The following is an 18,236-nucleotide window of genomic DNA, read 5'->3' as shown; positions in this document are numbered from 1 at the left end:
GGTTTCCAAATGGAGGGTTCTAAGGTACAGGCAGTCCTGGATTGGGTGCAGCCCACTAGTTTGAAGGCGCTTCAGCGTTTTCTGGGCTTTGCAAATTTTTATAGACGGTTTATCGCTGGATTTTCGTCTATAGTGGCCCCCTTGGTGGCACTCACTAAGAAAGGGGCGGATGTTGCTCACTGGTCTTGTGAGGCCAAAGCGGCCTTTGCCCGTCTCAAAAGGGCATTTGTCTCGGCCAAGGTGCTGCGACACCCAGATCCAGAGCGTCCTTTTGTGGTAGAAGTGGATGCCTCTGAGATAGGTATTGGGGCAGTGCTCTCTCAGATGGGGGTGTCTGATAATCGCCTTCATCCCTGTGCTTACTTTTCCCGTAAATTTTCGTCTGCCGAGATGAATTATGATGTGGGTAACCGGGTATTGTTGGCTATAAAGGATGCACTCGGGGAGTGGAGACACTGGCTTGAGGGGGCTAAGTTTGTGGTCTCAATTCTCACCGACCATAAGAATCTGGCATATTTAGAGTCAGCGAAGCGGCTCAATGCCAGGCAGGCACGATGGGCTTTGTTTTTTGCTCGCTTTAATTTTTTGATAACATATCGCCCTGGGTCAAAAAACATCAAGGCTGATGCGCTCTCGCGGAGTTTTGCTCCAGTTCAAGAAACCACTGAGGAGCCATTGCCCATTGTGTCCCCATCATGTATTAAAGTGGGCATTACCCAGGACCTCTTGTCATTAGTCCTTAGAGCACAGGTGCAGGCTCCTCCAGACCTTCCGGTAGGTCTCTTGTTTGTGCCTCCTAGGTTAAGACAGCGAGTGTTCCTGGAATTCCATGCCAAGAGGTCGGCAGGGCATCCGGGTATTGCCAGAACTCGGGAGTTGCTGTCTAGGGCGGTGTGGTGGCCCTCGGTGGCTAGGGATGTGGATCAGTGGGTTCGGGCATGTGACGTTTGTGCCCGAAATAAAACTCCTAGAGGGGTTCCTGTCGGCCCATTACATCCACTCTCTATTCCGTCTAAGCCATGGACCCACATTTCCATGGATTTTGTGGTGGACTTGCCCAAATCCTCGGGGATGACAGCCATTTGGGTTGTCGTTGACAGGTTTTCGAAGATGGCGCATTTCGTTCCACTGGTTGGGTTGCCATCGGCCAGACGCCTGTCTGAGTTATTTATGCAGCATGTTGTGCGCCTCTACGGGTTGCTACTTGATGTGGTCTCTGACCGTGGATCCCAGTTTGTGGCCAAATTCTGGAGGGCATTTTGTTCTGATCTCCAGATTTCTGTGAGCTTGTCGTCAGGCTACCATCCACAGTCTAATGGGCAGACTGAGAGGGTGAACCAGTCCTTGGAGCAGTTCCTCAGGTGTTATGTCTCCAAGTGTCATACTGACTGGGTTGCTCATCTGTCCATGGCGGAGTTTGCCTATAACAACGCGTCTCACTCTGCTACAGGGATCTCTCCCTTCCTTTGTGTGTATGGGCATCATCATAAGGCCAATTCTTTTGACCCCCTGGATTCCACGTCTGGTGGTTCCTCTGTTGTTTCGGTCCTTAGGGGTATTTGGAGGAAAGCGAAGAAAGCCCTTGTGTCTGTGTCATTAGTGACCAAAAGGGTTTTTGATAAGCGGAGAAGATCCTGCAGCTTCAAATTAGGAGACTTTGTCTGGTTGTCCACCAAGAATTTGAAGTTGAGACAGCCATCTCATAAGTTTGGTCCCCGGTTCATCGGCCCTTATAGGATCACCAGGGTATCAATCCGGTGGCATTTCAGTTAGATCTGCCCCGTTCATTGGGTATCAATAAAACATTTCATTGTTCCCTTTTAAAACTGGCGGTTAGTAATCCTTCTTCCAGTGGAAGACCTTCTCCTCTTAGTTTGTGGTTGAAAGGGTTCTTGACTCCAAGATGGTTCGGGGTCGGCTGTCATTTTTGGTGCACTGGAAAGGGTATGGCCCGGAGGAGCGGTCGTGGGTGCGCAGTTGTGATCTTCATGCCCCCAGACTGATACGCTCTTTCTTCTCGCAGTTCCCCGATAAACCCGGTGGTAGGGGTTCTTTGACCCCTCGTCAGAGGGGGGGTACTGTTAGGATCTCCTGCTCTGTGCTGCCACGTCGCCATGGCAACCGGGAGGCAAGTGTTAGCGAAGTAACCTGAGCGCAGCTTATACTCCGGTCCGAGTTTTTACTGTGTAGTGGTTACAGGCTCTGTGCACGGCAGGGAATCCGGCGCTGGTTTTGTGCTCACAGTCTGTGAGGTCTGAGTGGGGCGTGGACAGCACCTGCTATATAAACCATCCTCTCAGGCTAGGCAAATGCTGCTGAATCTTTGTTTGTTAGTCAGTTCCAGAGAGTTAGCTAGTACTGTGTGACTTTGTATTTACTTGTTGCTTACTGCGAATAGGCCTTGGGATTCGGTACTTCATTCTGCCAATCCGGACCTAGCAGTAAGACTGGAGTCAGTTGGTTGACCTGCTGGGGTTCTTTTGCTATTCTGTGAACCCAGCAGGTTTGCGGCTGTACTCTCAGACCTGCTTGCTTAATCCTCCCTCACTGTGCAGGGCGTCCAGGTGTCAGTTTAGTGGCAGTAAGCTGAACCTGTGCCCTGCAAGTGGGGGTTAGGATTGTGGATACTCTCCTTGTGTCTATATTTCTATCTCTGACCAAGGAGTTTATTCCCACACCCGTTGGTAACCCTTTGGGGTTTTTTCTGTTGCTCTTAGCAACATCATTTCAGGTGCTCCACATGTTAAATCACTACACATCGCTTCATTGTCCGCTCTATTCCATCTGAGCATTCCTGACACTAGGGAGACACCCAATTCCTGAGCCTTTGGGCTTCTCCGTTCACTTTGTGTTTATTAGTTATTCCATCACCTCCTGTGTATGTTATGTTATACTGTCTGTGAGTTCGTTTGCTTCGCTTCCCTCTCTGTTCATACACCGGTATACTCCTGTTAGCACTGGTGTGCGTAACACAGGTAAGGCCCTGTTTGAAGATGAACTGGATATGTGTATATCCAAGGCTACGGCGGGAAAGTTTACATGCCTTCCTTCTGTAGCCCCCCCCCCCAACTAGGAAGACCTACTCTGCTCCAACTCTGCAGTCCTTTCAGACAGCAAAATATAAAAATAAATCCAAGGGTTCTTCTACAGCCTTCAAAGGCAATAGAGGTAAACAAGCATATGCAGGTTCACAGGAACAGAACTCAGGTTCTGTTTCCTCAAAGCCTTCAGCATGACAGTGGACCACACTGCCTGGAAGACAGGCAGGTGGGAGCCCGATTAAGAGATTTTAGTCACATATGGGCGACTTCATGCCAGGATCCCTGGGTCAAAGAGCTCATCGCCCTGGGGTACAAACTGGAGTTTCAGGAACTCCCACCTCACAGATTCTTCAAATCAGGATTACAAGCTTCTCAGGAGGCAAGTAGGGAAGCCAATCCCAGGCCATTTTTTCAATCCCGGGTATCGGGATTGAAAAATGGTCAATCCTGGGATACCCGGGATTGGCTTTAGACTGTCCGGCCGCCCCCCACGCCCCGCCCCTCCCGCCTTGCAGACATAAAAAAACCCCGTACAAACCTGCACAGCCAGGTAGCGGGTGAGGAGGAGCCGGCGTGTGAGTGCAGCGGAGCCGGCGGGTGAGTGTAGGGGAGCCGGGAGGAGGCAGCGGGTAAGTGCAGGGTGTGCCGGGAGGAGGCAGCGTGTGAAAGCGCAGCGTGACCTCACAGTCACAGGTCACACTGCGCAGGGGGAGACAGGAGGAGGGAGCCGGGCAGCGTCTGAGCATCCTGAGGACGCTCAACACTGATCCCTCAATCCCGGAATTGAATCCCGCCCGTTTTGGGGGCTAAATCCCGGGATCCCGCCGATCCCGGGATTGGCCTCCCTAGAGGCAAGTATAATTTTACAGGATGCTATTCAAAAACTGGTACAGACTCAGGTCATTGTTCCAGTTCCACCTCAGCTACAAAACAAAGGTTATTATTCCAACCTGTTTGTGGTACCGAAACCGGATGGTTCGGTTAGACCCATTTTAAACCTCAAGTCACTGAACCCATATTTACGGGTGTTCAAATTCAAGATGGAGTCTCTGAAAGTGGTGATCTCAGGTCTGGAGGAAGGGGAATTTTTGGTATCTCTGGATATCAAGGATGCGTACCTTCATATCCCAATCTGGCCGCCTCATCAGGCTTATATAAGGTTTGCATTACAGGACTTTCACTATTAGTTCCTGGCCCTGCCATTTGGCCTCTCCATGGCACCGAGGGTGTTCACCAAGGTAATGGCGGAGATGATGTTTCTCCTCCGCAAACAGGGAGTGATAAAAGCACCATTTAGGGAGCGGTTGTTGGACAACATTGCCCTCTCAGCTCGACTACTCTGGGATCACGGGTGGATTCTGAACCTACCAAAATCTCACCTGGAACCAACATGGAGGCTTCCGTTCCTGAGGATGATACCAGATATGGAGGCACAGAAGGTATTTCTTTCATTGTAAAAGGCATTGGTAATCCAGTCGATGGTGCGGGATGTTCTAAAACCAACCCGTATATCGGTGCATCTATGCATTCGCCTTCTGGGAAAGATGGTAGCCGCTTACAAGGCGCTGCAGTACGGAAGGTTTCACGCAAAGTCCTTCCAGCTGGATCTGTTGGACAAATGGTCCGGATCGCATCTCCACATGCACCAGAGGATACGTCTGTCGCCAAGAGCCAGGATTTCTCTTCTGTGGTGGCTTCAGACTTCTCACCTGACAGAGGGCCGAAGGTTCGGGATTCAAAAGTGGATTCTGCTAACCACAGACGCAAGCCTCAGAGGTTAGGGAGCAGTCACCCAGCAGGAACACTTCCAAGGAAAATGGTCAAGTCAGGAAACCATTCTTCCAATCAACATTCTGGAACTAAGGGCCACATACAACACCCTTCTACAGGCATCACATCTTCTTCAAGATCAGGCCATCCAGGTTCAGTCGGAAAATGTGACGTCCGTAACGTAAATAAACCGACAGGGCAGAACGAAGAGCAGAGCTGCAATGTCAGAGGTAACAAGGATTCTCCTCTGGGCAGAAAGACACGCTGTGGCGTTGTCTGCAATCTTCATACCGGGAGTAGACAACTGGGAAGCAGACTTCCTCAGCAGACTCGACCTCCACCCAGGAGAGTGGGGCCTTCACCCGGAGGTGTTCGGTTGCTTGACACATCGGTGGGGAATTCCACAGATCAACATAATGGCCTCTTGTCTCAACAAGAAGCTCAGGCGGTATGGTTCCAGCTCGAGAGACCCACAGGCAGTGGCGGTTGATGCTCTGGTGACTCCATGGGTCAATCAGATGGTCTATGTGTTTCCACCACTTCCATTGAACCCAAGAATTCTCAAAAGAATAAAAAGGGATAAGGTACAAGCAATTCTCATTGCTCCGGATTGGCCAAGAAGGGCTTGATACGCGGATCTACTGGAAATGCTCCTGGAGGATCCGTGGCCTCTACCTCTTCAAGAGGATCTTCCGCAACAGGGGCCATTCGTCTATCAAGACTTACCGTGGCTATGTTTGACGGCATGGAGGTTGAGCATCAAATTCTAGCTTGGAAAGGGATTCCGGACAGGGTAATTCCTACATTGATCCAAGACAGAAAAGGGGTAACGTCTAAACATTACCACCGTATTTGGAGAAAATATGTCTCTTGGTGTGAAAACAGGAAATTTCCTGCGGTGGAGTTTCAACTGGGACATTTTCTGCTTTTTCTGCAGTCAGGTGTGGATGTGGGCCTACGCCTGGGCTCCATAAAAGTCCAGATTTCGGCCTTATCCATTTTCTTACAGAAACAATTGGCTTCTCTCCCTGAGGTTCAGACATTTTTGAATGGTGTTCTGCACATCCATCCGCCCTTTGTGCATCCTACGGCACCTTGGGATATCAACGTGGTGTTGCAGTTCCTACAATCGGAATGGTTTGAGCCTTTACAGGAGGTTGACGTTAAGTTTTTTACATGGAAGACCGTCACACTGTTGGCTTTGGCTTCAGCAAGACGTGTGTCAGAGCTGGGGGCATTGTCTCACAAGAGCCCCTCTTTGATTTTTCATGAAGACAGAGCTGAACTCAGAACTCGTCAGCAATTTCTTCCTAAGGTGGTGTCTGCGTTTCATATCAACCAACCTATTGTGGTTCCAGTGGTTACCGACACCTCTGCTACTTCAAAGTCCTTAGATGTTGTGCGGGCTTTGAAGATCTATGTGAAGTGGACAGCTCATCACAGAAAATCAGACTCGCTGTTTGTTCTCTATGATCTCAATAAAATTGGGTGTCCTGCTTCAAAGCAGTCTATTGCTCGCTGGATCAGGCTTACTATCCAGCATGCTTATTCTACGGCAGGTTTGCCGGTTCCAAGATCTGTACAGGCCCACTCTACTAGGTCGGTGGGTTCTTCCTGGACGGCTGCCCGGGGTATCTCGGCTTTACAGCTCTGCCGAGCAGCTACTTGGTTAGGTTCGAACACGTTTGCTAAATTCTCCAAGTTCGATACTTTGGCCTCTGAGGACCTTCAGTTTGGTCAGTTAGTGCTACAGGAACCTCAGCACTCTCCCACCCGGTTTGGGAGCTTTGGTACATCCCCATGGTACTAAATGGACCCCAGTATCCTCTAGGACGTAAGAGAAAATAGGATTTTAATTACCTACCGGTAAATCCTTTTCTCGTAGTCTGTAGAGGATACTGGGCGCCCACCCAGTGCTTCGTGTTTCCTGCACTGTTACTTGGTTAAGTGTTATTGTTGGTTCAGCTGTTGCTGTTCCGGTTCAAGTTTGGTTAGCTTGGCTTTCCTCATGTTGTGTGTGCTGGTTCGAATCTCACCACTGTCCTTTTAAAGTCTTCTCTCAAAGTATGTCCGTCTCCTCGGGCACAGTTTCTAGACTGAGTCTGTAGGAGGGGCATAGAGGGAGGAGCCAGCGCACATTATTGATTTCTTAAAGTGCCCAAGGCTCCTAGTGGACCGGTCTATACCTCATAGTACTAAATGGACCCCAGTATCCTCTACGGACTACGAGAAAAGGATTTACCGGTAGGTAATTAAAATCCTATTTTTGCTTCTCTTTCACTTTAGCCTCAATGTATGGTATCAGTGTTTTATTATTGTTAATAACATTTAATGATGAAATATGTTGACACTTCAATTTGCACCCTGCTGAAACACTGTAGCATTTAGGGGGATATTCAATTAGCTGCAGTAATTTACCGCAGCTACTGTAATTGACCCTCCCAGGGATATTCAGATTTCCCTGATGCAGTCAGTCATCTGGGATATATTCCTCATGCCTGAGGTGGGCAAAAAAAATCCCAGATAACGAGTCCCATCAGCCCATGGTTTTGTTTTTTTTTGGGGGGAAAACACATAATTTAGGACTGGGAACCTTATAAAATATCCTAACTGGGATTACTTGGATTGTCTGAAGCTAAACATCGGGCAAAAATCACAGTAAAACCCCCCATTTTTTTTCTCCTAAAAACAATCTGCCCAGGTGACTATCCCCCTAAAAGTGTGTACAGTGGCCCTCATTCCGAGTTGTTCGCTCGGTATTTTTCATCGCATCGCAGTGAGAATTCTCTTAGTGCGCATGCGTAATGTTCGCACTGCGCATGCGTCAAGTAACTTTACTAAGAAGAAAGTAATTTTACTCACGGCTTTTTCGTCGCTCCGGAGAACGCATTGTGATTGACAGGAAATGGGTGTTACTGGGCGGATGTACGGCGTTTTAGGGGCGTGTGGCAGGAAACGCTACCGTTTCCGGAAAAAACGCAGGCGTGTCTGGAGAAACGGTGGGAGTGCTTGGGCGAACGCTGGGTGTGTTTATGACGTCAGCCGGGACCGAAAAGCACTGAATTGATCGCACAGGCAGAGTAAGTCTGGAGTTACTCAGAAACTGCTAACTCGGTTTTGATCGCAATATTGCGAATACATCGGTCGCACATTTAAGATGTTTAGATTCACTCCCAGTAGGCGGCGGCTTAGCGTGTGTAACTCTGCTATAATCGCCTTGCGAGCGAACAACTCGGAATGAGGGCCAGTATACATACACCTCAGCGATAACCGTAGAGAAACCGTAGAGTTGTGGATTTATGGATTTAGCTGTAATGCTAAAGTCGCATTAACCTATTAGAACACAAAATCATAATGTAATGAATGTTATGAAATGTTATGTGCTGTACACAAGAAAAAAATGATTTCAGATGCCCAAATGTAACATCCTGCAGGTATCCCGTTTTTTTGGCCATTTAGCCACTAGACCAACCTGGTTGCATTTGGGTATTAGTGTTATTAAAAAATGCAAAAGTTTAATTTTGAACATAAGCTGTATATACGTGAATACAAATTAAATACAAATTTGTTATTTTCCACTTAAAAATTCATCAGCGATCTTCTTTCCTGCAGTAGAGCAAATGGAAATGACAAATACCTACTTCAAGTAGAAGACTGGGGGGTCTTATTTACTAAAGCCTCGCATGGAGATAAAGTCGCTGGAGATAAAGCACCAGCCAATCACCTCCTAACTGTCATTTTTCAAACCCAGCCTGTGACACGGCAGTTAGGAGCGGATTGGCTGGGACTTTATCTCCGTCGACTTTATCTCCATCCCAGGCTTAGTAAATAGACTCCTGAGACTTAATATAATAATATCTACATTCTAATGAATTTAGTATCATCATGAGGGGTCAAGATGCTCAGCCAATCAGAAGAAGACAGATAGTGTAGTTGATTCCTCAGTGGAAATTATTGTACCTGTCCTCCCTGGCCTACAACAGATACATGACAGGCGTATCTGCATATGTGTTCAAATCTCATTGTTGTAGTTATGTGCGCATAACCATACTGTATTTGGGGCTTGCTTGCCCATCCCGCCCACCTCTCTAGGTGTAACAGGACACAAGTGAGCAGTATGCACCAGATATAAGAAAAGCTGTCAGTCTTCTCTTTGTTTAATAAAAAAATGGAAAATGTCTAAACAATGCTTTCTCACTAAAAGCTTGGCACTGGAGTGATTGGAGGGAAGGGGGAGCAAGATGTAAAACATCTGTGTTATACACTTTACCCCGCTAGCAAGGTGTAGTTGGGAATTATGTTTAAGCTGTTTTATTATGTAGGCTTGATGTTTTCCAATATGGACTCTCTAAGCCTTCAGCTTTTTAATGGAATAGACATTCGTAGACGGTGAGTCAGCAGCTGATTACATGGCGGGCACTCTGACTACAGAATGTACACACAGAAAATGTCTCAGCTGCTGTCAGCTGGCTCATAGTCTTGGAACATTTACACTGAGATCATTCTGGTTCCCTTTCAAGGAATGATGCACTGTAATTATTAGCTGCTTCTAAGCACCTGTTTGTTACCTTATTCTCATTATTGCGTGAGCCCATGAACCCACTAGGTCCGAGATAAACTCAGAGCCATACACATAATCTGCACTTGACCTGATCACCCAGTACAGTTGGATGATGAACACACATAGTCACGCTAAACAGCCCCTCTTGGAGAACTATGTCCTGACAGAATCTACTAGTAAGGCATCTTTTTTTGCCAAAATTACGTCTTAGTTGTGGCTAGGATGCCTCAGTAGACCGTGCTGATTAATTTGATATGTGACACTTGTATATTTGTGTGCGACTGAGACATAAAGTGCTACAATGCAGTGGCCGCCTTTTCTTTCCATTGCAAGTTCCGTTTTGCTTCCTATGCAGACTCAGTCACACACAGATATACAAGTTTCACGTATCACTTAGTCGTGTTGCAACTAAGATGCAGTTTCGTCTAAAATAGATGCCTGACACTAGCAGAGCTGCATGAGACCTGTCAGCTCATGCCAGGCATTTCCTGCTGTGTGGTGTATTGAGGCTGGATGCATGAGGACAAATCTATACAATGAAATAGCATTTTCCACCAGTCCTGATCAACATCTGAACCATCCTAAATATATGTGGGTAACATCCCATTTGTACTCAAACACCCTCTAATTAGTTCTGAAATTAACCAGTTATCAAAATAGAACTGTATATACACCTTATTACAGAGGCACAAGGCAACTACAGAGTTGGTACTCTTAGATCAGCAATTGTTATGCACACCAGTGCCTGCAGGAAAGTACTGGTGTCAGAACTGTTATGCAAAACAGATGGACTCACAGACAAACTGGGGGATATGACATAACGTACACAGAAGGTGATAGGGTAACAAAATACACACAAAGTGAACAGAGAAGCCCAGAGGCTAAGGAACTGGGTATCTCCCTTGTATTAGAACTGCTCAGATGGAAAAGCAAGATGTTGTGTTTTAATATGTAGAGAACCCGAAATGCTGTTGCTAAGGGCAACAGCAAAACCCTAAAGGGTTACCAACGGGTGTGGCAGTAAACTCCTTGGTCAGAGATGGAATGATAGACACAAGGAGAATCTCCACAATCCTAATTCTCACTTGCAGTGCACAGGTTTTAGCTTACTGCCACTAAACTGACCCCTGACACCTAGCACAGTGAGACAGGATTAGACAGGCAAGTCTTAGAATACAGCCGCAAACTTGCTAAGTTCACAGAGTAGTAACAGAACCCCAGCAAGCTAAACGACTGACTCCAGTCTTACTGCTAGGTCTGGATTGGCAGAGTGTAATACCAAATCCCCAGGCCTATTTGCAGTAAGCAACAAACAAATACAAAGCTACACAGTACTGGCTAACTTTCATGAACTGACTAACCAACAAAGATTCAGCAGCATCTGCTTACCCTGAAAAGAGGCCTTATAAAGCAGGTGCTGTCCACGCCCCACTCAGACCTCACAGACTGTGAGCACAAAAACCAGCACCGGATCCCCTGCCGTGCACAGAGCCTATAACCACTGCACAGCAAAAGACCCGAACCGGAGTATCAGCTGCGCTCAGGTTACTCCACTAGCACTTGTCTCCCGGTTGCCATGACGACGTGGCAGCACAGGGCAGGAGACCCTAACAGTACCCCCCCTCTGACGAGGGGTCAAAGAACCCCTACCACCGGGTTTATCGGGGAACTGCGAGAAGAAAGAGCGTATCAGTCTGGGGGCATGAAGATCACAACTGCGCACCCACGACCGCTCCTCCGGGCCATACCCCTTCCAGTGCACCAAAAATGACAGCCGACCCCGAACCACCTTGGAGTCAAGAATCCTTTCAACAACAAACTCCCTCTGGCCACGTATCAGAAGAGGGGAAGGTCTTCCACTGGAAGAAGGATTACTAATCGCCCGTTTTAAAAGGGAACAATGAAATGTTTTATTGATACCCAAAGAACGGGGCAGATCTAACTGAAATGCCACCGGATTGATAACCCTGGTGATCTTATAAGGGCCGATGAACCGGGGCCCTAACTTATGAGATGGCTGTCTCAACTTCAAATTCTTGGTAGGCAACCAGACGAAGTCTCCTAATTTGAAGCTGCAGGGTCTTTTCCGCTTATCAAAAATCCTTTTGGTCACTAATGACACAGACACAAGGGCTTTCTTCACTTTCCGCCAAATACCTCTAAGGACCGAAACCACAGAGGAACCACCAGGCGTGGAGTCCAGGGGGTCAAAAGAATTGGCCTTAGGATGATGCCCATACACACAAAGGAAGGGAGAGATCCCTGTAGCAGAGTGAGCCGCGTTGTTATAGGCAAACTCCGCCATGGACAGATGAGCAACCCAGTCAGTCTGACACTTGGAGACATAACACCTGAGGAACTGCTCCAAGGACTGGTTCACCCTTTCAGTCTGCCCATTAGACTGCGGATGGTAGCCTGACGACAAGCTGACAGAAATCTGGAGATCGGAACAAAATGCCCTCCAGAATTTGGCCACAAACTGGGATCCGCGGTCAGAGACCACATCAAGTGGCAACCCGTGGAGACGCACAACATGCAGCATAAATAATTCAGACAGGCGTCTGGCTGATGGCAGCCCAACCAGTGGAACGAAGTGCGCCATCTTCGAAAACCTGTCAACGACAACCCAGATGACTGTCATCCCCGAGGATTTGGGCAAGTCCACCACAAAATCCATTGAAATGTGGGTCCATGGCTTAGATGGGATAGAGAGTGGATGTAATGGGCCAACAGGAACCCCTCTAGGAGTCTTATTTCGGGCACAGATGTCACATGCCCGAACCCACTGATCCACATCCTTAGCCACCGAGGGCCACCACACCGCCCTAGATAGCAACTCCCGAGTTCTGGCAATACCCGGGTGACCTGCCGACTTCTTGGCATGGAATTCCAGGAACACTCGCTGTCTTAACCTAGGAGGCACAAACAAAAGACCTACCGGAAGGTCTGGAGGAGCCTGCTCCTGTGCTCTAAGGACTAATGATAAGAGGTCCTGGGTAATGCCCACTTTAATACATGATGGGGAAACAATGGGCAACGGCTCCTCGGTGGTCTCCTGGATTGGAGCAAAACTCCGCGAGAGCGCATCAGCCTTGATGTTTTTTGACCCAGGGCGATATGTTATCAAAAAATTAAAGCGAGCAAAAAACAAAGCCCATCGTGCCTGCCTGGCATTGAGACGCTTCGCTGACTCTAAATATGCCAGATTCTTATGGTCAGTGAGAATTGAGACCACAAACTTAGCCCCCTCAAGCCAGTGTCTCCACTCCTCGAGTGCATCCTTAATAGCCAACAATTCCCGGTTACCCACGTCATAATTCATTTCGGCAGGCGAAAATTTACGGGAAAAGTAAGCACAGGGATGAAGGCGATTATCAGACACTCCCATCTGAGAAAGCACTGCCCCAATACCCATCTCAGAGGCATCCACCTCCACCACAAAAGGACGCTCTGGATCTGGGTGTCGCAGCACCTTGGCCGAAACAAATGCCCTTTTGAGACGGGCAAAAGCCGCTTTAGCCTCACAAGACCAGTGAGCAACATCCGCCCCTTTCTTAGTGAGTGCCACCAAGGGCGCCACTATAGACGAAAATCCAGCGATAAATCGTCTATAAAAATTTGCAAAGCCCAGGAAACGCTGAAGCGCCTTCAAACTAGTGGGCTGCACCCAATCCAGGACTGCCTGTACCTTGGAACCCTCCATTTGGAAACCTTCTGGGGAGATAATATATCCTAGAAATGCGATTTGCTGAACTTCAAATTCGCACTTCTCCAGCTTCGCCCCAAGCCGGTGGTCTCTGAGTTTCTGGAGGACTAAGCGTACATGCTTCTGATGTTCCTCCAGGGAATGGGAGAAGATTAGGATGTCATCTAAGTATACAACTAAGAATCTATCCAAATATTCCCTGAGCACATCATTCATGAAATCCTGGAAGACTGCCGGGGCATTACAGAGCCCAAAAGGCATCACCAAATATTCATAATGCCCTGAGTGGGTATTAAAGGCAGTCTTCCATTCATCCCCCTCTCTTATTCGGATTAGATTGTACGCACCGCGTAGGTCAATCTTAGAAAAAATGGTGGCAGTACGAAGCTGGTCAAACAAGACCGAAATGAGAGGCAGTGGGTATGAGTTTTTAATCGTGATACGGTTCAATTCCCTGAAGTCGATGCAGGGTCGCAACGAACCGTCCTTTTTACCCACGAAGAAGAACCCCGACCCAACTGGAGACTGTGAAGGTCTGATAAATCCCTTAGCCAAGTTCTCCTGAATGTACTCTGCCATAGCCTGAGTCTCAGGACGTGACAGGGAGTACAACCTGCTCTTGGGAAGCTTAGCATTTGGCAACAAATCAATGGCACAGTCATAGGGGCGATGGGGAGGTAGTACCTCTGCAACTTTTTTGGAGAACACGTCCGCAAAATCTGCATAACACCCTGGCAATCCTGGCAAACTTAGCTGCGAGAGCCTGACTGGAAGGCTCAAGCAACTCCTGAAACAATCAGTACCCCAACTAAGAATCTCCCCAGAGACCCAGTCAAATTGAGGATTGTGGGCCCTTAACCAGGGTAACCCCAACACCAATGGGGCAAAAGTACAGACAGTCACATAAAAGGACAATTTTTCAGAGTGTGTGGCTCCAATAAACAAAGAAATCTGGCTAGTGCAAGAGGTAATTTTACCTTGGGATAATGGTTCCCCGTTTAACCCACAAATCTCAATTTCCGATGCCAAGGGTACTAAGGGAACAGAGTGTTTCAGGGCGAATTGGCGGTCCATAAAAACCCCGTCGGCCCCACTGTCCACAAAGGCCTCAGTCTTGACAGTTTGACCGAGGATCTTCAAGGTCACCGGAATGATAAAAGTCTTCTTGGGAAATTCTGACTTCTGGCCTGACAGGATATTTCCCATCACCCTCAGGCCCTGAAGTTTTCCGGCTTTTCTGGGCATGATACTACCACATGACCTTTATTCCCACAGTACAAACACAACCCCTGCTGTCTCCTCCGCGTCTTCTCACGCGAGGAGAGGCGGGTAGCCCCAATCTGCATAGGCTCCTCAGAAAATTCCTCAGAGTCTGAGGTTCCCTTGGGAAGGAAGGAAATCTCAGTCTCCCTTTCAAGCCTACGCTCTCTCAGCCGTCTATCCACCCGGATGGATAACTGCATGAGCTGATCCAAGCTATCAGGCAAGGGATAGTGTACCAGTTGGTCCTTTATCTGGTTAGAAAGACCTCTTCGGTACTGGTGTCTCAGGGCTGGGTCATTCCACTGGGTATCATGGGCCAACCTCCGAAACTCCGTACAGTAAACCTCAACTGGCCTTCGCCCTTGCTTAAGGATCGAAATCTGAGCCTCGGCTGAGGCCGTCTTGTCAGGGTCATCATACAACATGCCCAGTGCCGTAAAAAAAGCATCAACACTTTTAAGCGACGGACAGTCAGGCTGCAACCCATATGCCCAGACCTGTGGGTCTCCTTGTAGCAAGGAAATCACTATGCCCACCCGCTGAATCTCCGACCCAGAAGACTGAGGCCTAAGCCGGAAGTATAGCTTGCAGCTCTCCTTGAAACAAAAGAACTGCGAGCGATCTCCAGAAAAACGATCCGGGAGATTTACTTTCGGCTCCTTAACCCCTGCAGGTGCTGCTGCTGCGGGAGCTCCGCCAGCAGCCTGGGAGGTGTGCATTTTAATGGACAAATCATTAAATTGTCGAGTCAGGACCTGCACCTGATCGACCACCTGTTGCAACGTATTTTGAGGGGTATGCTCCATATTCCCACAAAATTTCAACAGGAGTATTAGGCTGCTGAATATGTTATGCACACCAGTGCCTGCAGGAAAGTACTGGTGTCAGAACTGTTATGCAAAACAGATGGACTCACAGACAAACTGGGGGATATGACATAACGTACACAGAAGGTGATAGGGTAACAAAATACACACAAAGTGAACAGAGAAGCCCAGAGGCTAAGGAACTGGGTATCTCCCTTGTATTAGAACTGCTCAGATGGAAAAGCAAGATGTTGTGTTTTAATACGTAGAGAACCCGAAATGCTGTTGCTAAGGGCAACAGCAAAACCCTAAAGGGTTACCAACGGGTGTGGCAGTAAACTCCTTGGTCAGAGATGGAATGATAGACACAAGGAGAATCTCCACAATCCTAATTCTCACTTGCAGTGCACAGGTTTTAGCTTACTGCCACTAAACTGACCCCTGACACCTAGCACAGTGAGACAGGATTAGACAGGCAAGTCTTAGAATACAGCCGCAAACTTGCTAAGTTCACAGAGTAGTAACAGAACCCCAGCAAGCTAAACGACTGACTCCAGTCTTACTGCTAGGTCTGGATTGGCAGAGTGTAATACCAAATCCCCAGGCCTATTTGCAGTAAGCAACAAACAAATACAAAGCTACACAGTACTGGCTAACTTTCATGAACTGACTAACCAACAAAGATTCAGCAGCATCTGCTTACCCTGAAAAGAGGCCTTATAAAGCAGGTGCTGTCCACGCCCCACTCAGACCTCACAGACTGTGAGCACAAAAACCAGCACCGGATCCCCTGCCGTGCACAGAGCCTATAACCACTGCACAGCAAAAGACCCGAACCGGAGTATCAGCTGCGCTCAGGTTACTCCACTAGCACTTGTCTCCCGGTTGCCATGACGACGTGGCAGCACAGGGCAGGAGACCCTAACAGCAATTTAAATGTATATTCTTTTCTTTTAGCTTTTAAAAAATATTAATATGTTATCATTTGTATGCCAATGACAGACATTATTTCTGCTTATCGGTTAACCTACAACTTGCCTTTCTAAACACTGTGCAGTATACCAATAGAAAGTGGTCAAATATGAACAGAAGATGGGCACATACGTTTGTATACATGATTTAAGCAAATTATCTTGATTAATTGTCACTTTATGAAGTAAATGTACAAGCCTTTCTACAAATACAGTGGCATATAAATGTTAGATATCACTTCATAACAGTTTATAAGGGGTGTGGTATGCGTGACCGCCGGTCAGCTTACCAACGCAAGGATCACGGCAGCGGAATCCCAGCGGGGGGGGGGGGGGGGGGCAAGCCCAGCGGCACAAGTATGCGGGTACGCTCAGGTACGGAGTACCCTTAAGAATTTGGCAGCGGGTACGCAGTACCACCTGCCACAAACTTTTACATTACCACAATTATAATGTGCCACGAAGCAACAAGACCATGGTGCTTGGCAGCATGACAGCTCCTCCCACTTTGTCAGGGTTACTGGGAGTGCGACAGTGGCTGTATTTTCCTGTTATAATGGAGGCATTACTATATATTAATATTAAATTGGGGGCATTGCTATATTTTTCCATTATACTGGAGGCATTACTATATATTTTTAGCCTTGCCTCCAGATTCCCCCCAAAAAAGGGGCTGTCGTGTGACTGTGCCACTAGTGTCATGTAGCCAGTCCCACTAGCAGCATGTGGCCATGCCCCCTCACAACATATGACCACGCCCATTTTTCGGCACGCAGTACCACTAAGAAAATATTTCTACTTGCACCACTGAGCAAGCCTCTTGCGAGCTCGGTGGGTTCTATTCCTATTCGATGGGTGTTGTGGACACCCAGGAGTGGGAATAGTACCTGTAGGTCGGCATGCCAACCGTCGAGATTGTGAGGGGGCGGGATGTAGGGGGATGTTCTGTGACCGTCGGTCTCCTGACCACCGGTCACATAACTACATCCTGTTTATAAGTAATGTTTATGTGTCATGGAAAAATAATTAGTAGTAATAGCTGAATAATGAATTAGTAGGGACTATAGCATTGATATTATATTACTTTACATTGCAGTGGCAGGCCATTTCATTGACTGTGATCGAGAAGGTTCAGATTGCAGCTATAATACTGGGCTCCCTCTTCCTCATCGCCAGCATATCCTGGTTAATCTGGTCCTCTCTCAGCCCCTCGGCTAAGTGGCAGCGGCAGGACTTGCTGTTCCAAATCTGCTATGGCATGTACGGCTTCATGGACATAGTCTGCATAGGTAAGAAAAGCATTCATTTCTAGAAATGCTGTTGTGCATATACTTGATATGTATAATACTGTACATCGGTAAATGAGACTGAATAAGTTAATTTTACATTCACATTGTAAAGGGTAGACTGTTTAGTTATCTAAAAGCTCTTTCTTAGGGAACTCTTTGAATTGAAGCTGAAGTGTGTCCTCTAAAACTTTTGAAACACTCAAAGTGCCTGACTGGTTCCACTTCATAAATAATCCAACGCATTTAATATTATAAACCCCATCAATATGAAACTTGCAATAATAAGAGCCATATGACTTTCCAAAGTTTACAACATTTAATGTAAATAAGTAAGTCCAGTTTTGTCAGCGGTGCAAGTATGCGGGTACGGTCGGCTACTGAGTACCCAGTAAGAATTTGGCAGCGGGTACGCAGAACCACATGCCACACACTTTGCCATTACTACGATTATAATGTGCCACAAAGCAACAAGACCATGGTGCTTGGCAGCATGACGGCTCCTCCCACTTTGTCAGGGTTACTGGGAGTGCGACAGTGGCTGTATTTTCCTGTTATAATGGAGGCATTAATATATATTGTTATTAAATTGGGACATTGCTATATATTTCTATTATACTGGAGGTATCACTATATATTTCTTTTATATTGGAGGCATTACTATATATTTTTAGCCTTGCCTCCAGATTGAAAAAATAAAAAGGGGGCTGTCGTGTGCTCAAGCCGCTAGTGTCATGTAGCCACTCCCACTAGCAGTGTGTGGCCACACCCCCTCACAACACACGACCACGCCCATTTTCCAGCACTCAGTACCACTAAGAAAATATTTCTA

The 18,236-nt window shown here is 47.4% G+C and overlaps 1 protein-coding gene across 2 annotated transcripts in view; it reads left to right on the top strand.

The window, feature by feature from the left end:
• Positions 1–18,236, top strand: part of MARCHF9 (membrane associated ring-CH-type finger 9) — a 362,018-nt gene that overhangs the window by 268,771 nt on the left and 75,011 nt on the right. For both annotated transcript variants that reach the window (XM_063952304.1, XM_063952303.1), the window contains exon 4: positions 17,215–17,407. In XM_063952304.1, coding sequence (XP_063808374.1) covers positions 17,215–17,407 — 193 coding nt within the window. The remainder of the gene's footprint in view (positions 1–17,214; positions 17,408–18,236) is intronic.

The sequence above is a fragment of the Pseudophryne corroboree genome, chromosome 2, assembly GCF_028390025.1.
Source record: "Pseudophryne corroboree isolate aPseCor3 chromosome 2, aPseCor3.hap2, whole genome shotgun sequence".
Taxonomy (NCBI): Eukaryota; Metazoa; Chordata; class Amphibia; order Anura; family Myobatrachidae; genus Pseudophryne; species Pseudophryne corroboree.
Note: the sequence above shows the minus strand (reverse complement) of the source record. Positions and strands in the feature narration are given on the sequence as shown.